This window comes from Molothrus ater, chromosome 4, assembly GCF_012460135.2.
Source record: "Molothrus ater isolate BHLD 08-10-18 breed brown headed cowbird chromosome 4, BPBGC_Mater_1.1, whole genome shotgun sequence".
Lineage (NCBI taxonomy): Eukaryota > Metazoa > Chordata > Aves > Passeriformes > Icteridae > Molothrus > Molothrus ater.
In genome coordinates this window covers 29341596-29367548 of record NC_050481.2, presented here as the reverse complement: position 1 = coordinate 29367548, position 25953 = coordinate 29341596, and the positions used below count along the sequence as shown (strand labels likewise).

General features: G+C 41.5%; 1 protein-coding gene across 2 annotated transcripts in view; it reads left to right on the top strand.

Moving 5' to 3' along the window:
- Nucleotides 1-25953, top strand: part of FBXW7 (F-box and WD repeat domain containing 7) — a 177420-nt gene that overhangs the window by 118633 nt on the left and 32834 nt on the right. Inside the window, exon 1 of one of the 2 annotated variants that reach the window (XM_036382109.2) lies at nucleotides 25504-25706. The exons of the other annotated variant lie outside the window; for it this stretch is intronic. Coding sequence (XP_036238002.1) covers nucleotides 25548-25706 — 159 coding nt within the window. The 5' untranslated portion in view covers nucleotides 25504-25547. Of the gene's footprint in view, nucleotides 1-25503; nucleotides 25707-25953 lie in introns of those variants that run through there. 2 annotated transcript variants of the gene reach the window in all.

The following is a 25953-nucleotide window of genomic DNA, read 5'->3' as shown; positions in this document are numbered from 1 at the left end:
CATAATCTTGGGGTTCTGTCCCCTTGTTTTACCTCCTTCTTTGCCATTGGAGACAAACTCCTCCTTCATTACTAACACTGCCCTTTCTGCTTGGTGGGAGCCAGCAAGACTCAGATTTGTACCTAAAATGTTCACCACACCAGGTATACCCGGAACCTTATCAGCTCAACATTTTGGTCTCCTCCCCTGCCCCCATCCCAGCTGTATTATTTGGGATAGTGAAAAATTCTGCCACTACCCATAAGCCTTCTTTTACTTATAATAAGGAGGTATGTTGTGTTTGTAGCTGTTGGTCCTGCAGCACAGCAAGCAACTGTAGTGTGTAAAGCCAGTGCCTGGCAGTAAGAAGATGAGCTCTTATTCCAGACCAGTTAACAGATATATGTACAATTGAGGCCACATTTTTATGTTCTTGAGAGAAGAAATCCATATGCTTCTTACCTGCTTAACTATTGACCAGAGTTTTATTTCAAGAATAGTTACATCAGGAGAAAACATCAGGAGATTTTAAAGAACAGCACTGTTCAGCTGCAAAATTCCATTGCTTCTCTATAGTGTGAGCTAACACACTAAAATGTGATATGAAGAGTTCTGTTTTGATTGAGTTAGTGATCACATTCAAAATTACATTGAGAACATTGAAGCACAGATTTATATGAGTTTTGAGTTGCAAGTGAAATGCTGTTCACTGGTCAGGTTCCACACTGAAGCACATTCACTCTGACTTTGTCAAGAGCAAACTGGGGAATTCACTAACTGCAACTTGTTCAAGCTCTTTAAATCAACTACAATTTATTAGAGTTTTTGATGTGTATTGAAATGCAGCAAAAAAAAGTAATGGCCAAAGTAAGACCCTGTTGTGATAGCTGCTGCAGCAGGGGTAGTTCCCCTCCACCCCCTGAATTTATAAACTCTAGCACTTTGCTTTCACACATCTGTCTTCAAATGCAGCTATATGAAAGTGCAAGAAGAGGTAATGAACAGCTGCCATCTTCTGAATCCAGCTGTGATTCTTGGAGGCTTTATTTGCACACCTCTGCCCCCAGCCCACCTTCCTGCTTTCTCCCTCTTTTTCCAGTACCATCTAGTAGTCTGCCAGAAGTTATTTCCTTCCTTCAGCTTTGCTGGCAAATGGATCCTGTAAATGATCTCATTCACTTTAGGCAAAGTTAGTTAAGTTTAAAAGGCTATCAAAAGTGATTTAAGCTACCTGGAAAATGTTTTGCATGAAGGAGATGAAAGAGCAGCAGAGCTCTAAGGTCAGTAACCTCTTGCAGAAAGGTGGTAGAATACCCAGGGGTTAAACAGCTTTAACTGGCCAAGTGCACACGGATCTGTGGTGCACGAAGAGCAGATGTAAGAGCTGCTGTCACTGTAAAGGCCCTCCTGTAACTGCCTGTGCTAGTATCACTACTTTGATTAAAAATCACATGCTGGAGGTTGTAGACAGACGTTCACTTGGCTAAAATCCATGCCACTGGAAACCTTCATCTCCCCCAGGCAGGTTCCTATTGCCCCTTTGGTGGTAATTATGGCCTCACCGGAGCCAGCAGAGCTCCCACACTGGCTGTGGAGCAACCAGCCAGAAAAGCTTAGCCAATTTAAATGGGTGATTTGCACTAACCCAGCTAATTTAACATGAAGTGGATTTATTGTTCCTTTGGTTCTGCGGAGGGGACAGCAGCATCTTCTGCTGGCACAGCTGAACATGGGGGAGCCATGGTGCAAATGCTGTGTGGTGTCCAGGTGTGACAAAGGGGCAGCTCCTTGATAAGGACCCCACTCAGTGCTGTGCTCAACCTTGTGGCTTCAGTTTAGGTTTTCTGTGAGGTGGTTTGATGAGTAGAGATGAACAAAAAACTGTGTGAGTATATCTCAGAAATCCTTTTAGCTAAATTTATGAGGACAAGTTTGTTCAGGCAGTTTGTTCTTCCATAGCAGAAAGCACTAGGTACTTTTGAGTCCATGGATAGGTGGTAACATGGAACTTCATCATCTTAGTCTGGATGTTTTTAAGTATCATGTAACTTCAACGTTAATTTGAATTAAGTCCATGTGTAAAACTAATTCAGTGGGAGTGTTTGGATGGTAAATAATTGAAGTTTTGCTGTAAAAGAAGTCAGAGTGCATAGATAAGTTTTTCATATTAAATACAAAATGATTCAATTCATGGTAAAAGTTAGAATCTCCCAGATCTATGATGTCATCTTTGTGGTAGGGAATCTCAAATGACTGGGATTTGTGGAAAGCAGATTACATTTTACAGTCTGAGAACTACCTCTGAAAACCTTTTGTATGTTTCTACCTTAAATATTTTGAAAAATGTACAGAATTCCTTTCCGTTGTAATTTTTATAGGTATATTGTTTGTATTCTCCACATTATTTAAAAAATAATGCATGCAAAGACTAAAGTGTTACCTAATGGCTAGTAAATGTTTGGTTCTCAGAACAGATGCACAGCTTTGAATGGACTCAGAGATCTCCAGCTCTCTGCCTTTGCCTGTTACACTGTCTACACATGAGTCTTGTGATAAAATTTGTGGTAGGATCTAAGGTAATAGATGCAGTAAAAGCTACAAGAAGCTTTGCTAATAAGCAGACAGAGAGCAGGCACCACTGTGGATGAAGCAGAATTAAGCTCCATCCAAAACCTCATCCCACTAAAGATATTTTATACTGATTTGTTTCAGAAAAGTTTATGATAAAACCTTCAGTGAACTGGAAACAGTGGAGAAATCAGTGTAATGAGCAATCAACGTCTGAAGCAACTGACTGGCAATGAGAATACATCAAAGACAGTTTTCAGAGAAAGGATGGAAATTACTGAAACTTCACAGTGTTCAGAGACATTGTGGTTCTGTCTTTGTCATGATGGGGTCCTGGCTCTCCTGTGCTGGATGCTTCATTGTGTTTGCAACCCGTGGGCAAAACCTAATTGTCAGTTACTGGCAACAGAGAATGTCCTCTTGAAGTTTTTTGCTTTTGGGAAAAAATTTTCTGCTTCCCTAGAAAAAGCCAGGCTTTTAGTTCAGTTTTTCTCTTGGGAATATTTCTGCTTTGTAGGACTTTGCTGAGAAGCCTTCAGTGTTGAGTTTTGGAAAAATAATCCAAACCAGTAAAGTTATCCACTTTAAAAAAAGAAAAAAAGACATCAGTCCTGTATCCCTGGAGCCTGTTTTAACAGCTGTACTTTAAACTCAAGAGCTCAGTGAAGCTTCAAGAGGAAGCATTTTTGATGCTTAATATTAATTAGGAAACCTTCTCCAAAAAATGAGGCAAATTAAAATAATTAGGAAATTGTTGTGGTGTTGGCCCTTCATGTGTATTGTTGAAACACAAGCATAACAAGGTGTATGGCATGTGGAAATACCCTGCAACAGTATAAAAGTCCTGAAGGAAGGTGGTTAGTAGCTTTATTCACCAGCCTTGCAGTAATTCACTTTGCTAACATATGCCCTTCTCTAGTTTTACATTGGTGCCACTCTGCAGTTTCGCTCATTGAGTCACCAAGTAGCTGTCCATAAGTTTGTTTAAATAAACTTCTTGGATGTGATCCTGTAAATATATTATGTAAAGCTGTGCAGAAATCACAAGTGCTGTATTTTTATCTTGCTTCAGATCTTGAGTGATTCCTGGAAGTATGTTCAGGTTACCAAGGACCTTGTGTAAAAATACAGAATGGAATTATACAGCATGGTGCTATAAAGTCTCTTTAGGAAGTCTTCTAGCATAATCCCAGCCCATCTACTGTTCTCTTACTGTGTTATGACTAGTGACTGTTAAAGTCACTTCTGTTGCTGCATCCTGCATTTGGTTTTGGAAGGGAAGAAAGTCCTGATTCACATTAGTTTTGGACACGTATGAATGGAAAGCTGAAGCAAATGGGTGCATTTTTTCAGCCTATCATGTTTTCCAGTAAGTGGGGTGGATATACAGTGTCAAAGAAGTCAGCCTGAAGGCCTGCACTGAAAAAGAAAACCACGAGGAATGAGTTGTTCTCTGAGAATAATGTCGATAAAAGAATTGAAAATGGCCTTAATTCAAAATAGGAATTGCAAAGAAACAAATACCCTATCCCCTCTGAAGACAATATGAGAAATACAAAGACGTCCCCCATTTGTGAAATAGACAGACAAATTATTATGATGGATGTCAGCTGTGAATAATGGAAAGCACTTATTCTGGTCCATGGGAGTTTGGGCACTGTGTTACCAGGAAGAGTGAAAGTACAGCCTCCATTGGCTGCAACACAGGGAGACCCTGAGGTCTTGAAACTGTGGCTAATAAATTAATTCTGGTTAGCTGAAAACATCATCTGATGAGGAATTTGTAAGTAATAGCCATCATGGGTTCAATTATTTCCAAGGCAGAAAGACAGTCACCTTCCTCTTGGTAACAGAAATTTCCTATTACAGAGTGCACTCTAAATCAGATGAGAATGTACATCAGACAGCATGGTTCACCAGGCAGAAATTTAATTCTGGGGTGACACCTGGTCTGTGGGTACCCATCCTCCCTGGTAATTCACTCAATAGGCTGCTGGTTGACCTCTTTATGTTGAGGGAATGGGCAAGGGGCAGCAATAAGATGATGATGATGATGATGATTGTTATTATTATTATTATTATTATTATTATTATTATTATTATTATGTCTCTCTACTTGTCAGGATTTAAGAGAGAGCTGTCTCACAAAGCTGGCAATAATCTAGGTGCAATATGTCATTTTTCAGAGCAGGACTAACACAGACAACCTCTACTTAGGCTGATTAATAAGGTGGCAAACGGGCTTCATGTTTCTGCCTCACCAATCAGATCTGTTATTTCAAGGTTCTTTTCAGTGCCATCAGATTCAAAATGATTATTAACATTTGGACCTGCAAATGCTCTTTGACCTACATTTGGGGAATACAAAAAAAGCTTAATTTAATTGCAGTAAATTCTTTCAGAAGGGATGTAAGAAGTCAAAGTTCTTCACTCATGTATTTCTCAACAAAATTCAGGATGGACACTTTTGGACATCTTAATGTGAACCATGTGTTCATTTTTCTCTCTGTGAGGACCAGTGCAGTAGGACTGCATTTTCAGTCCTTCCAGCACAGCACCAGTTGATTCTCTGTGGGAGTTGTCATGTTTCTTATCCATTAAAGCAGACCCCTTAATAGCTCCTATCACTGCCAGGCAAGCTTTATAAGTTCAGAGTGTCTCTTATGAGACTTGGTATTATACATCTAATTCAGACAAGTATGTCTCACAATCACTATTGCATTGTTTCCAAAGAAAACGCAACAATTATCCTTTCCTCTCTGACGCATCAAAGCCCAGCTCATAGGAGAGCTAAATCTCCTGGCAAGAAGGTTGTGGTAAGATTTGCTTTTCAGCTCTGCAACAGCCACTGTGCAAAAGCTGACTAAATACCATTGGATTGGCTGTCAACATTTCACTGTGCATTCTTGACAGATATCTTCTCTTTGATATGTTCCCTCTACAAGGGGAACTGCATAGGTTGTGTACAATCTTTACGATGCTTTTGGTTGTTGAAACTCAAAGAGTGATTCTTTTTTCTGTGATAGGTAGGAAGAACTACTTTTGTCACCATCTGTAGACAGTAGGATGAGTAAAAAAGGAATTTCTTTTGAGTAACAAGTTTTCACATGCAGTCTCATTGTAAAAAGAGGGTCTGTCCAAAATACAGAGAGAAGTCAATAGCAAAAGTTTGGTTCTGTTTTGTCTGAAGATATCTGTGCTTTGAAAAATAAGTGGGGGAATTTTAGCCTACAGGTTAGGATATAGTTAACCTTGACTGTAGAAACTGCCACATGGTGGGAGTTCCAGAGAGCAGGACAAATGTGTCTTTGGTGCCAAGTCTGGTTTGCCTGCAGTTTCCATCTTCCATCTGGCATTGACAACACCACCTGAGGTAGGAAGGTGGAAGCAGGACCACCCCAGTTGCCTATGGCTGTTTTTTCCATTGGTATTGGACAGACCTCAGAGCTTGGAGGCATGAGCTTTGGCCTGTAAAGGGTAGAAGTTTTGAGGCCAAACCAGAGATTTTGCAGTTTCTTTTCCCAAAAGGGAGGTATTTTCTCCTATTTCAGTTTAAGCAGAGTTAAAACTACAGGGAAGAACCCAGTCTGCTGTCCTTTGTACCCCTTGTGGTGGTGACATACAGTGTTGGCCATGGATTTGTTTTGTGGTGAGAGCCACTGAATTTTTAAAAATCTTTATTTTATAGAAGCGTATTCAAGATCTGAAGCCATATTTTTAAAAGCAAAAATGACTTTTTAATTAAAATATGAGGTTATAATAATGACTTTCTGGTTGGCAAATAACTGATTTACATCAAGCCCTAACTTAAAACATAGTGCTTGGAGCACCATGAATACAAAATTCTATCCTTTCTTATCCCATGTGTAGGAGGAATCCATCACAATTGCAGATACAATGAAACAGTGGATTTTGACATTTTATTAAAGTTTGGACATGTAATCACTCTTCAATGTTCTGTTCAAAGGAGCCTCAGCAGAAAATAGCATAAAATTACCATGCACTGATAATGGAGAGAAGCACTGAACTTCAGATTTACGCTCTCATTACTTGTTCCATCACATTCTCAGTTCTTTGTTGTGTTGTCTTTATGGCTTCTGCTGTTCTGAGAGTAAAGTTCCCATTCATTTTTGGAACTCTAAAAGGACATAAATTATAATGGCTGAATTCTGATATGACATGGGTTAACAAAAATAAAGAAGTTATTTACTCTCAACACTCAAAAGCAAAGCTAATATATTTTCCTACAGTTTTCTTTTGATTTCTTTTCCAAACATACAAGAAAAGTTAACTATCTCTGACATTTGAGGTAGATGTTGTGTTATATTTCTCTGTGGTAAAGTTCTTTTATATGTTTTAAATACTAGCATTAAATTCTGGACTCTGATTATAAAGAAAGTCACTTTCATTTGTAAAGTTAATTTTGTATTTTCTATCATGAGGATTTTACGTATAAATATTTGTGTAAGTTGCCTTTTTCGAACATCTTGGCACAAGAAACTCAGCTAAAATGGAAGGAAAATGTTTTATGGGAAGAGAGAAGCTTTCTAATCTCAAAAGAAGTCTATCATGTTTAAAGAAAAACATAGTTTTATGATAAAAGCATTATTAAATAAATCCACTAGGTTCACTGAGTAATAACTTTTCACCTCTTGCAACTGCTGCAACAAACAAAAAAACAGTTTACTATTATGGCTTTGCTGAAATAGGTGGGAAAGGAATTGCCTGTTCAGTTTATTTACCAGTGAGCAGAAAAAAGGAAAAAAAAATCAGGTATTCAAACAGAAGTTTTTTTAAAAAGCCAGAAAGAGAGAGAAGGTTGTAAACTCTTTGTACTGTCTTTGACTTTGTACTTTTTTACATATTTGAACTTTCCCTCCCAGGATTTTTTTTTTATATTGCAGATTTCTGTTCATGAGTGGATTTCTTAAAGAGATTGCAGATACAGCCTTTAAAAGTGTCCTTCAGGTTGGTTAGTAGATGGTCTCTACTTCTGTAAACAGATTAGGCTTTGTCAAAGCGTTTAGGTGTTGTTTTTGGGGGTTTTTTTTTGTTTTTTTTTTTTTTTTTGTTTTGTTTGTTTTTTTTTTTGTTGTTTTTTGTTTTTGTTTTTTTTTTGAGGTGGGTATTGTCATCTGTGAGGGCTTACACTTACAGGCAAATCACGGGGATGATGACTATGCCTTCATGATAGCATAAAGAGATTTTCTGGTTTGACAAAAAAGTGAGCATTGTTGCATCTGCCAGAGTACTTTCCAGAGAAGTGATGATGCCTTGTGTAGTAGCTTTGCTTAAAGTCTTATGGCTTGGAAAATTCCAATTTTAGCTGCTATTTCTCTGCTAACCAAACCCTTCACTTGGTCACAGCTAAGGTGGGCAAAGAGCACTTTTGTTGGCAAAGAGTTCAGTCTCAGCAAGAAGCTGCACCAATTTAAGATATTATTTTATCCAGCTGTTCCTGGGTACTCTGCTCCCACGGCGCAACCCATAGGAGGAATACGCTAGCAATCACAGCCACGTGTCTGCAAAATCCAGTTCAGTTTACCCCACTGCAATCCTTATAGATTGTTTGCCTAGGTAAGCTCAGGTAAACAACCCTTCTGTTTAAGGGAAATGCCCTCTCAAAGCTGCTGGCAATGTTGTTTGTCAAAATGAAATATTTTAAATACTAAGTCTCTGCCACCCTGGCTGGTTTGTTGGAGTGGATTAGGTTGGGCTGTTTGTACCAGAGGGGATTTGCAGGTGGGTACAGGGGGCTGTGGGGAAAGGATGAGTGACAGATGACAGGCAAAGCCTGTTACCCACTGAGGCACAGTGGGCACTGCTTCCACTGGTGCCCCAGAGCTGTGTCAGCCTGGAGGGTAGTCACAGTCCTAGGGAAGCTCTGTCATCATCATTACAACAGGAGCAGGGCTCTGTAATAAAATTGTCTCGTGAATTGGTGTGGCGGTACGAGGTCTGTGGAAAGTGGTGAAAGAAATGTGTGATTTGAAGATATTTTGGGTATTTCATCAATGGGTTTAGGAGAACACACCTCATTAATAAAAGTCAGTTGATTTTGAAGTTGAAGCTTTTGAGTGCAAATGCATTTTATGAGTAATATCTGAGCAGAATGATTTCACTGGAAGGCCTTTCCATCTGATGAAGCCAAAACCACCTCCAAAATACATCAGTAAAAAGTTACTAGAGTTTGTTTTGCTGATGTCTCATTTTACGCCTGCAGAATAAAAGTGTGATTTAATTTAGTTGTCCTGACTGATAGTAAGGGAATCATTGTGGTGGGCTTTGGAGCATGTAATCAAGGGTTTCTGAAACATTTATGCTTTATCTGCTAGTAGTATTAAACCTCTTGCTGCTCTTTCTCGCTGCTTCTCCAGCCTGTCTCATACACTGAGAAAGCAAGGGGCCATGAATCCAAGCCTTCACTTCAAGGACCTGCTGTTAGCTGTCTGCAAGCTGACCCCGTGTATATTTGCCAACATGTAATTCTCAGCAGAACTTAAGCCCCTGGCATATCTATCCTCTGTGTATGTTACTACAGTTTTCCCTTCACAGGGCTCAGGTGTTGCATAAAGTCACATGTAGCAACACTAGAAACAGGACTCAGGACTCCTTTTAAAAAAAAGAAAAACATAAATTCAACCAAAGGCTGGTTTCAACCAACTTGGTTTTGAACTGAATAATTGAAATGTATTTTAGCAATGCTGATGGTGTATCTATTTATTGAAAACATATATGGAACAGATGACTTGGCACGTCCCATCAGACAACAGGGGATTTTAATGTGTATATGTGTGAGTGAGCTGGGACTGCCAGTACAGGAGAAGGTCTTGTAACTGCAACAGTGGATAGCAAGCACAACTGAATTTTATGACAGATATCTTGATGTTGGATTAAGTAATTTGCCTCTAGAATTTCTCAAAGAAAGCTGCTTTTGAAGTCAGATGTACCACTCTTTGCACGTATTGGATTTGGGAGGTTTTAATGATTAAAGGAGCAGTAATACGGGCTTATAAGATGTTGGGTCAAATCCTGGCAGTACCATGAGGCCCCAGTGAATTCAGCACACTTATCCTAGTGATGGGGAATCCAACATATCTTGGCTTCTGTGATTGTGACCAGTTGGTACTGTGAACATGTCATCTTCCAGCTCAGCTAAGTTGGCTGGATAAACTGCCACCCTTTGGGCTACTTGCAGGTATTTGTCATGCATCCTGCCAGCAGACTTCTGCTGCTTCAGATCTGCCACTTAAGCTGCTCATGTCATCACTTCTTAGCCTGTTTAAGGGGAAAAACGTGCATTTATTGCCAAAGATCTACTTCTATAAATAGTTGTATAAGCCAATTTAGCTCATGGACTGAAATCTGTTAAGGAGGGGAGAGTAATCTCTTCTGGTACAGCTATATCCAGCAGAGAGTATCCCCATGGCTTGCCATTTTGAGAGCTGGTTTTGACAAGTTGTTTCAGAAAAGCTTATGGAAGGTATGCTGTCTTACAGTGAAGAATGTCTGTAGAGAGGTGTGGCATTTCCTTAGGAGAAGATAGCAGTAGGCATGAGGAATGCTTCTGGAGCAGATGGGCCTCTGATCCAGAACTGTTCTTGATGTAAAGCATGTTTGGTTATCAGTGGTCATCTTCACATGTATTTGCAAGTGGGATTTGAACTGGTAAAAGCTCAGTATCCTCGTCTTCCTAAAGATTTATTTCCTTGTCAACTGTGGTTTTCTACAGATCTTGTCTACAGTCATCCTCTCTGCTTTGCATAGAGGCATTGATATGGAGAGTGTGTTCTTGCAGACTCGGTGTTCCCAGCCATGGCCCCAGAGTTTGTTTACAACCAAAAGGTGGGAATAGCAACATGAAGAAGCAGTCTTGATTCCTAGCCAAGCTTTTAGTCTGATTCACCTCTAGGTTAAGCCCTCAGCTTGTGAGCCCCTCGCTCCACTGGGTCCCTTTGAGTTGGGGTCTTTACCATGTCTCTAAGTAGTTCTTACTTTGAAAGGGCAATCTTATTATGAGGAATATTGATGTTATTTGACAAACCTTTGTTATATACAAAGAGCTGTCCCTTTCCTTTCCAGCTTCAAGATCACTCTGAAAAGTGCTAACAAATTAGGAGCTTCTTGAAATTCGCTGAACATGAAGAAGCAAATATACTCAATTCAGTTACTGGTTTAATGCAGATCAGGATAATATTTTCACCTCATTCCCAAAGGCCCCTAAAGGAATAGTGCAATTCCATGATGGCATCCATACAGATAAAACGTAGTATAACTGCATTATTTGGAAACTACGGCAAGCTACTTCTCTTTTCCCTTTCATTTCAAAACATTTTGAAGACACTAATGCTGCGGGGACGTAGTCTTAACATCTGAGCGCTGGAAAATTTTTTCTTAGTTGTCTGTTCTTCCAGAATATTAGTGAGAACTGTGGTTTTGTTTCAGGGAAATCAAAAGTTGGAAGAACCTGTAGAAGGTTTAGAAAGACCTGTCAGGGGCATAAAATGGTTATTTACCTTCCTGAAATTCTTGTGTTTTATGGAAGAAATTACTAGGTAATTTCTTTTAGACCGAGGTTTTGGTTGGGCAGGACCAGATTTGTTCAGATCTAGGTGTTATTGCTCAGACTTTTGTTAGAGAATGTAAGCTGGATATGTGACAGCTGGACAAAACTGCAGCAGCCTTTGATTCTCTTGTTATACCATCAGCTGGCAGCTTGCATGGTGGGGTCTTGTTTGGAGACCAGTTGCACATTCTGTTTCATTGAGGGCTAAGTCAGTACCTCAGCAGTGAGAAAAGATGAAGGGTATATGAACCACTCCTTGGGATCTCTCTAAGTGTCACATACCCTTGAGCACAAATTCTCCTCAGGAGCTGAGGACACTTTGATTACTTATTTATATATTTAGGTAGATATAAAACCAGAAAAACGTTAACTGCCAGTTGCAGATATAGAAAATGCCCTTCCAAAAGATCAAGAGGGTTGGATTTGGTATGCTGGTTGTTTTTACAGCCTTCATGACAGCTCCTTATCCTGGTATCCATCCCCATTCTCATACTTGGGCATCTGCTAAAGTTTTAAGTGAAGAGTTCCATTTTCTCTTGCAACAAAAGAGTATAGTTTTTGTGGAGGTTAAGGGGCATTATGATTGTTTCTCACACTTTTTTTAAATTCTGAGATGAGATTTCTTTTGGTACAGCCATCTCTTTAACCTCAGTGTACACTGCCTCTGCTTAGAAAACAGTGTTAGTATCACAACTCTTCAAAACAGATACCTTTTAGATTGTAATAGATGTCCCCCAGAAATTGGAAATGGGAAATGAGTTGGATTTTCTGTGTCTTGGAACTGTTGACCCATGCTTTAGATCAATGCAGGCTCTGGCTGAGTCTTCCTCTTTTTTCTTTTTCCCATTTTCCCATTTAGCCTGGAATACTGAACAGCTAACCCAGCTTACTAGTCACGTTTCTATAGCTCCTTTCAGAGCGCCATACAACACTGCCAGCTGTCTACCTGCTGTAAAAGCAAAACCCCACCATTCCTAAAGTAGATGCACATAATATGGTAATGTAACCAGCTATCATGAACAGGAAAGTGAACAAAGCCCAGTTAGTGTTACTGTTCTTGCTTCTCAGTATGTACACCTGCTGAGTCACATTTAACTTTCCTCTGTGATATAGCAAATTAAGTACTTAACATTTTTTCCCTAGGTGCTTTGCATAAAGAAGTACAAAGCTTGTTCAGGTTTTCTGGTTAACAGGATACTACTCTGAGAGCACCTCTTGTGCTCTTCAGGACTGAGTAGCCCACACATCTTGCCGCAGATGTGGGGCTTGTCTGTCTCAAAGGAAGAGAATTTCAGAGGGCTCTTTGAAGGACTGTGCTGATAAGGAGGCTGACATCCCTATCTTGAGTTGAAATGTACCTTGTTGTTTTAGCTTTTAACCCAGTAGTCTGCACTGCCTAAAATGCCTGAATTACTGGGAAGGTTAGTATCCTCTGCTGTCTTTTCCCTGACAGGTTGATTGCTCAGTCTAAACTTGAGACTGTTGGATTCCCTTCTAAGAGTAGCTGTCCACCAAACTTTGTATTAATCAGAATCAGTAAATATGAGCATACTGTGCATAAGGCACATGAAAACTGTTTTAAAACAACTGTTTCTGCAGTTGTTTTAAAAACCCCAGAGCTTTGCCATATGACTTGTGCCAAGTAGTGTTCTCATGCTGGCTTACTTAGGGGGAGCACCTTCACTTTTTTCAGTCTTGCATAGCAGAGAATGAGGGTTGCTCAGTGCAATGTTGCATGCGAATGCAGAGACCACCCGCTGTTTCTAAGCACAGGGAATTAAAATCATTTGTAACCAGGAGAGACTTTGGATGAAGTTTCCTAGAAATGTAGTAGGAACCAAAATAAAAGAGTCCCTAGTACAGGTCAACCAATTCAGCTTTTGGAATCAGCATAGCGTAGGAGTTCCTAATCCCTCTGGTGGTAGTGGTCTGCCTTCTAATTTTAGTCTCTTTCAGTTTACTTGTAAAGCACAATAGACCAGTGGAAAAAATCTGCATTTTAAAAAAGTTTTTGAAGAGCAGGCATGAGTCATACCTGTCCCTGCAGGCCATTAAAAAGCTGCCAACAGTTAGCTGGGAAGAAGTGTATTTAAACTGTGTTCATGCCAATTTAAATCACTTTATTCAAAAGCATGAATGAGGTTGTAGTATTCCATTAAGACTGTTGTTATCAAATTTTAAAGAGGAACTATATTTACACAAGCAGCAAATGAGTTCTTCCCAGAATTTTCTTTTTAATCAAACATTCCTAAACATTGTCTATGATTTTACAAGGGACAAAAGTGAACCTTGTACAATCTTGTCCCAGTGGGGAAATTCAGCTGTGTTTAAATAACTGCACAGAAATTGAAATTTAGGTTCATCAGTGAATGATCTGATCAGTGGCTCGTAGCATGTTTTGTTGAAGGTAGGTAGCAAAATGGGGATTCAGGACTGGCCAGTTTTCAAGGCACAAGTTTGTTCTGTGTCTGAAATTAGACTAAAAGGGAGAGTCCTCATGGTGTGTGAAGCTTGTGTCGAAGGTTAAACTAAAAGGGACCTAACTAATGCTAGTCTGCACTTTGATTTTTTGCCAACTTTCTGATCAAAAAAAAATGAGACTTCTGCTAAATACCAGACTGCAGGCTGGTGCTCTCATCCTCCTCCCTCCTGCTTCCCTTTCCCACTTCCATTCAGTCTCTCCCTGACACATCAGCAGGCCTGTGACATACAGCAGGATATTTTTCCATTTCTGTGAGAAAGATTGGCATACATAAACCAGTTTGGCACTGATTGAATATTAGAGATGGAGTATGATAATAAAAGGAAAGTGGTAAAAAAATCCCTAGAGATTTGTCAGAACATTGCTGGCATTGCTTAAGCAATGTTATAGCTAATAACAAGCTTTAGTAGTTGCTTTCAGCAAAATAAAAGGAATAGGAACTAGGACATATATTTGCACAGGCTTTATTACAGAATTTTAAATCTCTCTTCCAATGTGCTAATTTCAAATAATAATTTGCAATATTCTGTATTTTTTTCCTCTTTATTTTAAAATAGTTTTAAGATACTTCCTTGTACAACCAACCACATTGGTGACATGGACTATTCTTTGGCATTTAATTCGTAAATCAGTAACAATAGATGGACTGCATTTCCTCAAATAATTGGATTTGTGAAATACTGAGTCTCCATAAACTTTCAAACTTCAAAACCATGGTTGCCATCTAATTTTGTGGTTACGAGTGAATGAAACAGCAAACAAAAAAATTTCGAAATCTTTAATTTACTCCATCCAGTCTATAAATAAAACTTCAAAACCCAGGAGTTTCGTTAACTGTCTTGCTATTTAACCCACAGTGAATGGATTGGTTTAGGGAGCACATCAGTTCCATTACACTGATCTGGCAGTTGAGAAGTTTTTAGAGAAATGGTTAAATATGTGATATCTGAGGTTATGTGAATGTTGCAACATGCAGTTTTCCTTGAGGGTAGAAACAGAGTTTTTTAACTTCTAGTTTTTTAAATTCAAGTAGAAATATTCTAGCTTTATAAAGGAAGCATAAGCTTTTATTTAACAAAATGCCTTCCCAAAAGAAGTTTAGACATAACAGTAGACAGGTGTGGTAGTTTTCCTTTTTTATGCTTAGTTCTTAGGTTTTCTACAGGTAGCACTGAAAATATCTCTGAAACACTGTGAAATGTGCCACCTATTTCATACTTCTTGAATTCTATGAAACATCTGTTATAAAGAGTTGTGCTGGTAAAGCTAAATTCAGTGTAAAAAAAAATAATTATTAGCAATTGTCATCCCTCTCGTCTGGATGAGGGACTGGTTACCTGAAGTTATGCAGTGCTGTGTCTCTTGTAGAGGCAGGCAAGCATGCTGTGTGGTTTCTAGACTGGAAGCACCTGTTCAGGGAAGAGTGTTTTGAGTTGGGGCAGGTTTGCTGGCCTCCTTGCTCTGCCTGTAGCCCATTTTGACATGCAATTGCACAGCATAAGGTTAATGACAGTGGGTTAGCAAGCCTTCAAAGCATCTGGTGTGACCCTGGGATGCCTGGCATTCCTTTCTGCTCTGCAAAGGTTTGGCATCCACCCTCCACTGCAGGAAGAATGTACTCAGGAGAAACCAGCTCACAGGGCTCCCCCAGGCCTCTAGAGAGGGGTGAGTTGTCATGGCAATAAATCATGAGGGCTCATGGAAAAGGAGTAAATCCCCTTCTCTGTGCTCTACCATAGACATGGCTTGGGTGAGAAAAGGAAGCTGGATCAAGCAAGGTAGAATGTGCAATTTTCCCTTTTATAACCACCACTGCAGCTTAATGCTAGGGCAGAGTGTGTGTCATGGGAAAATGACCATTTTCATGTACCAGAGACACTCTGGGCTGCAAGGACTCTGTGTCCTACTAGTCATAGTACTCATCAGACTGACCTGACTGACCTGGGACTCACCAAGCATTCTGTAGCCAAAGGCAATGTTGGCAGAACTGCATCTTCCCTCCAGTGGCTGCTTCCAGCTGCTCTGCAGATGTGGGCAAGGATGGCAGAGAAAACACCAAATATCCTCTAGATAACTTGCTGGTGCAGGTATTAGACAAAGCAAAGGAGAAGCATTTCGGGGAGCTGAAGCACCTCAGTGAAAACAGGCTGAGAGAGCTGGGGTTGTTCAGGCTGGAGATGAGAAGGCTCCAGGGAGACATCACTGTGGCCTTTCAGTTCCTCAAGAAGGCTTATAAAAATGAGGGAGAGTCACTTTTTATACAGGCGGGTAATGACAGAACAAGGGGGAACAGTTTTAAACAGTTTTAAACTGAAAGAGGAGAGATTTAAGTTAGATGTTTGGAAGAAATTCTTTAGCCAGGGGCTAAGGAGGCACTGAGGGTTGCTCAGAGAGCTTATGGATGCCCCATATCTGGAATTGTTCAAGGCCAGGTTGGATGAGGCCATGAAGAGCCTGATCTAGTGGGTGGCATCAAAGACCACAGTGGGGGAGGTTGGAACTAAATGATCTTGAAGATCACTTCCAACCCAGGCCTTTATGTGTCCTGCAGTCCAGATGTCCCCTGCCTTGTAGATGGTTGAACATTGTATGGAAAAATGCTTGTCCTGAATTCCAGGGAGGGAGAAAATGTGGTTGAAGATGGGAAGGGAAAGGAAAGGAGTTATAAAGTGGGACAATAAGTCTTGTTAGACTGTGATGTTGTGGAGAGGGCAGGATGGGCCAAACTACTGGGGAAATACTGGGCCAGGATATTGATACAGGAAGCACAGGGCAAGAGAATGGAGGAGGAAAAGATGGAGAGAGCACCTTGGGGATGATGCTTACAGAGAAACAAGGAGGAGGAAAAGATGGAGAGAGCCAGGAAATTCATACGTATTCAACAGAACCATCACCTCTGCAAAGCTGAGACTCAAGGATCCTACACTTCTGTTACCAGCAAACTGCCCTGGCACATCACATCACATTTCACCTTCCTCTAGAGCATTTGCACCAAAGATGGCATCCTGCTGTTCCTCACTGCAGGTTACCCACAGTGGTGGGGTGTCACCTGGGGGCTCAGGCTGTGTTCCTGCCTGCCTCACTGGACAGGGAGTCAATGCATTGCCACATGATGGGGTGAATCCCCTTGATGCTATAAAATGGATGCCAGGATGCCATGCCTAAAACATTGGAATGTGCCTTTGCAACATGATGCGTGTGCACAGGTGGATAACAATACATAGTAAATCACAAGCTCAAACACTGTTTCCACAGAATCTCTCTTATTTAGTATGTACCATGCACAGGCTATCTTGTTAAGCAGCTCTTTCGTAGTAAAAGCATCTTATTCCTGTCATTTCAAATTCTTTTGAATGCTTGGTTTTGTAACCTTTTCCCCCCTTTAGGTAAAACAGGTAGGAAAAGAGATTTGACATTTTTAATAGTTTTTTTTTAACATTCTTCCTGAATCCTTCTGGCTTAATCTCTAATTCCAGGAATTCTTCTGTCTGTAGCCTCAAGACTCACAACTAACCCCTTCTCATTTTCACGTACCACAAATGACAACAGAAACTATTTTGTAAATAAATCTGTATAGATTATGCCAGATAAACAAGCAGTTCTCTTGGCAATTAAAATAAAGCTATCTCAAAAAGAAAAAAAAAGGAAAACTTAACAGAAAACAGCAGTAGATACCTGTCCCCCATTTGTATTCAGTGCAAAGGACAGACATTTTTGGTAAGCCTTCCAAGTCCAAACACACATTTCTTTTTCTATACAAAGGTGATTTGACAACCTGCTTATATTTGAGTGAAAACAGTTTGAACGTTGGTGTTCAAAGGCAGAAATGCACACTTCTCCAATTTGGAAACATTCTTGTCAATATAAACAAAAAAAACTCAGCTCTCTGGTTGAAGTATTGAGAAAAGGAACTGATTCCTATTGATTTATTTTGTAACATGTTTGTCATCTATTGATCAGCAAGGAGGGCTTGTGCTTTGTGTGCCTAAGAACAGTCTCTATGCATGTGACTTTATGGACTATTGTCACATGCATAATGTGTGAAATAACTATGATAGGAATATAAAGTACAATTATTTTAAAAAGACCCCAGGCAGTGACCTGCTATCCTCCTGTTGTGCCAACAGAACCCCCTGTGCCCAGGTGGCCTCTGGTTGCTGGCGTCGTGTGGCAGCCACTGCCCTTGACCTCAGTGGTGTGTGCGGATATCTGGGAGAAGAGTGGGCCAGGGGAGGGAAGTGGATGGGATGTGTGGTGCCAGCTTCCTCCTCAGTGCAAGGCTGGGAGCCAGAGGCTTGCAGGGCCACCTGGGCTTGCCCAGTGTGTAACAGGCAAGGTCATCACTTCAGGACATTTAGGAATGTCCTTTGGTCTCTGAAGCAACTGCTGCTGTGACTCAGAAGCACAGCCTGGTTCAATGTGAACTTCAGTGATTAGCACAGCTATTACTGCATCTATAAATAGAATTCATCTCACAATATATTAAGTTTAATGATATAATAAATAGATTACAGTTAACTTTAATAGGAGCACAATGAATGGAGACGCAGTTCTTATGAAGATCTGCTGCCATTAGAGATTGTTTTGCAAGATGTATTATATGTAATACCTTCTAATTCCTTTGAAAAATGAATAAACTTACAATACTCTGTAAAAACAAAACTCAGTAAAGCAACTCATAATGTTCCTGTTGCACAGAAAGCGGTGAAGGATATGAAAGTGCAGGTTGTATTATCAACCTTAACTCTGCTCCTTAGGAATATGCACCCTGAAAAAAATGTTTATTATATGCTAATATTGCTAGTTTTAAAACAAACCACATATTTCTGTGTAGGAAACTTGCATGTGGTTACTGTCACAGGGAATTAAAAGCAACAGGAAGCTTAGCTGCACTGATATTTTGTTTTCATTTATCTTTTTCTTTAACGAGAAGAAAAATGCTTTGGGAAGAAAAATGTTCTGGTTTTGTTGGTTTTATTCAGTGAAATAATATAGAGTTCTAATGAGACAAGCTTCCTGGAGTTACAATGTGACTTGTTTAAAGAAGGCTGGCATTATACCCCCTGCCTGTGGTTCACCTTGTTGTACTTGTTTTGTGGTAAATCTTTGAGTGTCCATTTCCATTTATCTCAGACTGAAGTATATTTTTCCGTGCAAATAAATTGTTCTGGTGATAATACAGTCCTCTGGGTTGGGAGGACAAAGCCCAAAGCCCACAGTTCCTTGCCTTCTCACCTAGGGCTGTAGTTTTGCAAGTGTTCAAGGTAAGTGTTCAAGCTCTTCTGAGGTTAAAAAGGAGAGAGTGGGCTGTATCTCTTGCTATGCAGGCACATATGTGTGTGGCTGTGCAGTGAGGGAGATGAGGAATCTGACCTGGCTGGAAAATAGCCTAGCTAAAAGGTCCCAAGGTCAGTTGCCACTGTAGTTGACCACAGAGCCATACAATGAAGTCTGTGATGGCACCTGAGAAGGTGATGCAAGCATAGAAATGAGTGGCCAAGGGCAGCCACAAGTGCAGGAACTGTTTGTTTTTTTCTTCTTCCCAGTGGCTGTGCTGGCTTAAATGCACATGAAGCTATAGCTGAGAGAGTGGTGCCTCTAGGTGTAAATAATAGGCTTATCCTCTCTGCATGGGACACTCAGGTCATAGTTCCTCATACCTTTTTCTCAGTGGTGTAGCTGGCTCAAGGAGTTTGTGCCCTGCCTGTGAATTGCTCATTTGCTTCTGCTGGCTCAGCTGTTTGTGAAAGCATGGTAGAAATTTAAACTAGCAACTAGTTCTAAAAGAAAGAAGAAAGAAAACCCCAAGGGTAAAAACTTAAACCTGTCTCTCTTTACCCTGCATCAGTTAATGAATCTGGTTCACAGGGTGTTTCTACAGATGTTTGTCCTGCAGAAAATAAGGGCAAGAGCCATTCAGGGACAGGAATGAGCAGGTGAGCCTGGGACATCTTTAAGCTGGTGTTATCACCAAGGAAGAGTGCATGGATCTGTTCCTTTCATTAATGGGCATATGACAGCTTTGGCTGTACTCCTTTAAAATAACCTAAGCATTGGAGCATATGCTGCAAGTTCTGTGCCCAGCTCCAGGGAACCAGCAAAGAGAACAGGATGTATGACCTTCAGAGGGGAGTTCTGCTCTGCTGGAGACACAGCAATGCCATATTACATTAAGCCTGTCTGTGAAATCTCCCTGCTCTTAAAACATAATTTGAAGTTTATTATAAGCATCCAATGCCGAAGTCTGTTATATACACGTCACGTTTAAATCCTTTTCAAAGCTATTTTTTACAGCCATTAACTAGCACACCTTTTGAATTTATCACAATGCATTTAGAGCTCTATTTTTTTAAAAGCAAGTATTTTAAGAAAGTAGTTTATGGGAAATCTCTGCTATAGATATATACCTTTAAAATGGTATTTGTAACCAAAGTTCACGCTATCCTAATAGGATCAGGATTTATAAATAAATATTAATTGATTTTTTTCAGTTGCTATCAATGCCATTTCCTTCCCTGCAGAAACAAAGCTTAAAGTGTTTTTACAGATTTGTTTGACTACAGTACCTTACTTTGCATGGAAATCACAGATAATCATGTGTGGGAAATTTCATTTTGAAAGCAGTCTTCAAAATGCTTTGCCAAGAAACATTATACAGTTAGTGAAACAGTTTGGTATTACCTATCATACTTCATAATATGTATTCTCCACTCCACTTAAGTAAGCTTTGGAAGGCTTCACGCAACTTAATGTAATGCCTCTCTGGGTCCTTCCTCCCATAATAGAGTTACTGTTGCTTTCACTACTTCCGCCCAAACCTTAAGCTCATCAGTATTATAAAAATATGTCATTTATCATTAAGCTGTTGGTCAGTGCACATTGCAGTGTCCAGAATTGCTTGTACTACACTTGAACTACACATGATCATAAGTGTAAATTTCTTCCTCAGCTGTATTGAGGCAAACATGCAGGAGTGAACCTTTCTAAGCTTGCTGCCCACATTATAAATAAATTGAGCAGAAATTCCTCTATCTGAGCTGCTTCCAGGGAGCCAAGTTGCTTTTGTTCTTCCCTCATGGCTGTAATGTAGCAGCTGTTGGTCACAAACTGGTGCACCTAAATTCATTTCTCCAGGTCTGTTCTGCAGCATCAATACTAATGGTATGTTGTACACAGTTACACCTGTGTGATAGGTGCATCCTACACTGTGCCTTTGAACTTCCTTAGCCAAATAAACCGGTGAGTGTGCTAAACCTTTGTCTCACCCTGCCCACTGATCTGCAATTTACCCATAAAATACTTCCAGCTCAGCAACTAGGATGCACACTAATAAATCTCAAATCTGCAGCGTGTAGTTCTGCTGGCTAGCCCAAACTAAACTGGGAGAAGCCATGAGAACATGGCATTTCTATGATCGCAGTGGGTCACTTGTTTAATTTCATTATAGTTCAAAAAGAAAAAGATCTAACAATAATAGTAGTGCCTTTTTGTAGTGGAAAGGCCCACCCTGAATTACTTTGAAACATGTTAAACACTTGCTGTCATGTGGAATGTTTTTCTCCTTTTCTGAGACCTTATACATGTTACACTCTAGCATGTGCCTTTCTCATTGAGTAAATGGGAACTTGGGCTTTTAAATGTAGGTGTCCTAAGAAAAGCTGTAGTTAAATGTCTAAAGCAGATGGCAGAAGTACCTCTCTGTGGGGCCAGATTCTTGCCTGAATGGGAGCATTTGGCAAATTAAATGAAGTATGTAGTTGGATGAATAGGTCGAATATAGAAGACAAAGTGCTGGCTGCTGCAGCTGCCCAAACTAGATTACCGAGCATAAGGGGAGTGTTTAAAGCCAAAGTGGGTCCAAATTTGAGAAAGGGGAAAACAACTAAGCATGACTGTTCTTCTCAGGTCATCTTCACTGTGTCCAGAGTAAATCTTGCACAGCTAAGGATTTGGCCCCTCCTGCTTAGGATGTTTGATTTCCTGGTTAGAAAAAACCCTGCAATCCTATTAGACAACACACAAAAATCCCTCTGAAATGTTTTTAGAGGAGTCAGTCTGCTAAGCGTCTGCTAAATGTGCAGAGTACACAGAATCCCTTCTGGCACTGTCTTGAATGATGCATTTACCAATATTAATGGAGATACCAAACCATATTGCTCCACAGTTCCTCTTGCACACATTATGCTCCTGACACACATATGTGTGTATGTGAAATGCCAATTAATGTTTTTGCATTCCCTGGTTTAAGCACCAGTGTTTTTTCAAAATGCTGACTGGCCATTACCACAGCCAGACCATCCTGTAGTCTCTCCACTCAAAAATGTTTCTCCAACTAAAAAAAAAAAAACCAACAAAAATGTTGTTTCTTTGGTCTGTTGCACTGTAATCTCCGTTCTTCTGGGGATTATATAGCTCTGCGGGTGATTTCTGTAATTCATTCTAGTCTTTCATTAGAAGTAATAGACAGTCTTAATTACAGCATGCCACATGACAAACTGGTAAAGGTGCTAGAAGTGTTGCCAACAGGAAAAGAATTGGATGCTGTGAATTTTTTTTAATTAAGAGTTGGCAGCACTGATGGGAAATAAGATTGGACTTGTGTCCACTGAAAACTATGTAATTTTGGTGTAGACATTTTTCTAAATGTCATGAATTGTATGTTGTTTGTGGTTTTAAGAACTTGAAAAATTATTGTCAGCTTAAACAAAGCAAGAGCAACCTTTGAAATTACATATATACCAGACAGGGAAAGAAACATGGTAACTTTTGATTTTTCTCTTAACATTGCTTTAAACTGTAGTCTTCCTCAGTGTACCTTAATTTGTGATGAATGTTTACTTTACACCATTAAGTATTCCTGGAGCATTAAGTTACTGTAGTAAATATTATTTCAAATATTGGTAGGGATGTAAGTGAATGCATCATCTTTGCTACTTGCTGTCAGGCTCTCAAAAGCACCTGCAGGGTTGGGGTCTTATTCTCTCACCTTTGTATTTTCCCAGAAGGCACAGAGTGAAGGTGTGTGACCTCAGTCTTCCCACGTTAGGCAGTTCCACGTCACTTTTGCAAAACCTTAATTAATTTCCTACAAGGGAGAGTGTAGTGCATTCATTACAGAATTTTCTTCTGAGGACAGGGTGGTTCTCAAAGTCAAGGGAGAGAGAGAAAGTCCTTTCTAGACAGGAATTTGGAGTGGAACTCTAACAGGAGGTGCCCTCAGCCTTTGGTGGAGCATGTTCTCCTCCAATAACTAGGGAGAACCTAGGCTGTGGTTAGGCATTTTGGAGAAGAGCAAACATCCAACTAGATCAATGTTGCAATTACCCAGAGACTATCAAACTTGGTTTGAGATAGAGGGAATGTTTCTTTATTTGTGGACATTCAAAAGTGGGACCACTACAGAGATAAATACTAAGAAAGTGAGAGCCAGAGCTATAACCATGTGCAATTTTTGTTTTTTGCTCTGAGAAAGGCAGATTGCTAGATGAGAGATGGTCATTGTTCAAATGTCACATCTGTCAGTGATAGCTGTTTCTAAAATTAGGGAAAAACCCAAACCTTTTGTGCAGAATAAATACCTGACATACCAAGTTTTCTACCATTAGCAAATGATTGCTGGGGTTATTACATGGGTCCTGACTGTGGCAAAGTGATTAGTGGTTAAGTCAGTGGGATTTTTTACCATGAGAGAATATCTGCCAATCATGATCAAAAGAGAAGTAATCTGCAATAGTAGTACTCCAAAAGAGAGGAAAATAGTAATTTCTAATTATTATTCAACTCATTGACTGCTTAATTCCGGAGCACATTTTGTTGAAAAGATAAATCTAGCCATGCTGTCAGATTACACTTGTCTTTGGGCTGGGGGAGAGGCTAATCTCTGGGGATTTCCTGGCCATTCCTGTTTCTGTGCTGGAACAAGAGTAGCCATCATCCCCCCTCTGCATCGAGTGCATTCACTGATGGGAGAAGGGGCAGAGATAGCTGCAAGTATCACAGGACATTAGGCAAGCACATATATAAAGTACTTCTAAGTCCTCACAGTGATAATGTTCAAATTCTTTCTTACTCTGATTGTTTGAGTATTAATTTGCTTCCTGTGATTATTCAATGTGTATATGCAGCCTGTGTTTTTTTCCCTTCCCTTTTGCATGTGATGTGCAAAGGCAAGCAGTAATAGTCTCCTGGGATATGTACAGCTCTGTTCATATCTGAGGTATGAAGTCAACTCAAGACCATTTTGTTCTCATAAAATATACAGCACTGCAGTTTAGTGGATAATGGCATAAATGCCAAGATTTGATGGGCAGAACCATTTTCACTGGGAGATGAAAAACACTGTGAAGACTCAGTGCTGGACGGGAGGTACATAAAACCATAGAGAGACAGAATCTGTGCTGTGGGGGTAGGGATTTCACCTTATCTGGGTGTGCTAACACCTGCCACACTTAGCTATTGCTAAGTAATAATACATATGAGATTTTTTTAAAGTAGTAATGAGGAAGCTAATGGGCTTTACAGAAAGTGCTTCCATTCCTTTAGAAGTGTGTTCTGTAAAGGTAGAACCTTTTTTGTGCTGCTTTGGGTGATAAAGAAGAAGACAGTTTCCCCTCAGGTCAGAAGGAATGGACTACATGCTTCCTTCTGTTTGAGTGAATCGGTCTGGAGGGCTGCTGAGCATCTCCAGTTTCCACTGCACCTGGGGAAAATTACAGGGGAATGCTGCAGCTTCAGATCGTGTTCAGGGTATGCTCTGCTCTGAACTTGGGCAGAAAACTTTGCAGGAGGGAAAAGGAAAAAAAAAAGAAAAAGAAAGAAAAATTTCTGAAGCTGAAGTCTCTTGAGTTGTCTGTATAGAAACTAAAAAAATCAAGCTGCCTAGCTGCTGTGCTGGTTCCAGGTGTCTGTCTGAGAGCCCAGCCTATATGTCAGGAACTTCAGTGCCCTTGAATCGAGCCGTAAGGGTGAGCCGGACAGATTTGTTGATGTGAACAATGACCAAAAAAGGAGCGTTCTTTAGCAAGTAATTACCAAGGGCTTTCCTTGTGCTTTCCCTGAAATCCAGGTGAGAATCCTGCGTAGGATTTGAAGCCCGAGCTAAGATGGCTTGGTGCCGCCCAAGAGCTGCCTTGTGCGGGAGAGGGGAGCGTGTGTGCGCGTCCAGGCTGTTCCAGGTGCACGGGGAAGGCTCTGCCTGCCTCCCTGCTGGGGAAACCCCGCTCCTGCCGCTGACAGCTCCGCCGCGGCTCTGCTCTGGATTACTACTTTAATGTGTATTACATAATTGCTGGATTCGGCTCTTTCAACTCCTAAATCTTCAAAAACCGTTTATTCTATTGTCTAGCCAACAGAGGGTATTTCAGCAGCTTTTTCCCTGGCAAAACTGTAGTGCATTTCAAATTATTCTAAAATTACCCGCACTTTTGGAGGACTAATTTGCGTCTGTCCACGGAATGCAGTCATGGACGAGTCCAGCCAGGCCCGCCGAGGGCGACGGTATAATTATAATTAGTGGAAACGAGCTTGTTTTGCACCCGCTCGAAAAACCGTGGAGAGAGTGGCACTGAGAGAACAGAGCGAGGGCTGGGGGCAGCCCCTGCCTCGGAGGCGGTGCGGGAGAAGGGGGCGGGTGCGGGGGGCGAAGGTGAAGGGGGGAAATAGCCCCAAAGCGACGCAGCGCTGGGGTATTTTTTTTTAATTCCTTCCCCTCCGCGCGGGGTGGGGGCGGTTTCCCGCCGGCGGGGCCCGCGGGTCCCTCCCGGCCGCGCATCCCGCAGTGCCGCGCCGCCGCTGCGGAGGCGGGCGGGGAGGGAGGGACGGGGCGGGCGCGGGGGGCGGGCGGAGGCAGGCGGCGGGCAGGGCGGGCAGGGGGAGCCGCGCTCCGCGCAGGCAGGGCAGGGCCGGGCCAGCCGGGCCGAGCAGCGCCGCCGCCGCCGCCCGCCGTGCCCGAGCATGTCGGCGCGGGAGGCGGTGACCTACCTGCCGGAGAAGGGGCTGTACTGCCAGCGCCTGCCCGGCCGCCGGGCCCGCGGGGCGCCGCCGCCGCCGCGCAAGGGGAAGCGCGCCGACACCATGGGCTTCTACGGCACCCTCAAGATGATCTTCTACAAAGTGAGTGGCCGCCCCCCCGCCTCGCCTCCCCTCCCCGCGGGTGCGCGGCCGCGGAGGGCGCGGGGGCAGGGAGGGGCGGGCGGGGGCCGCGGCGGCGGCGGTCCGCGGGCGGAGACGTGCCGGCGGCGGGGGCTGCCGCCCGGCCGTAGCTGCAGTCAGTGCGCTGCCGGGGAGCGCTGCCAGCGCTTGGTGGCGGGCGGCGATGCGGAATGCAGTTTGCTGCCCCTTCTTTTCGTTTTTTATATCT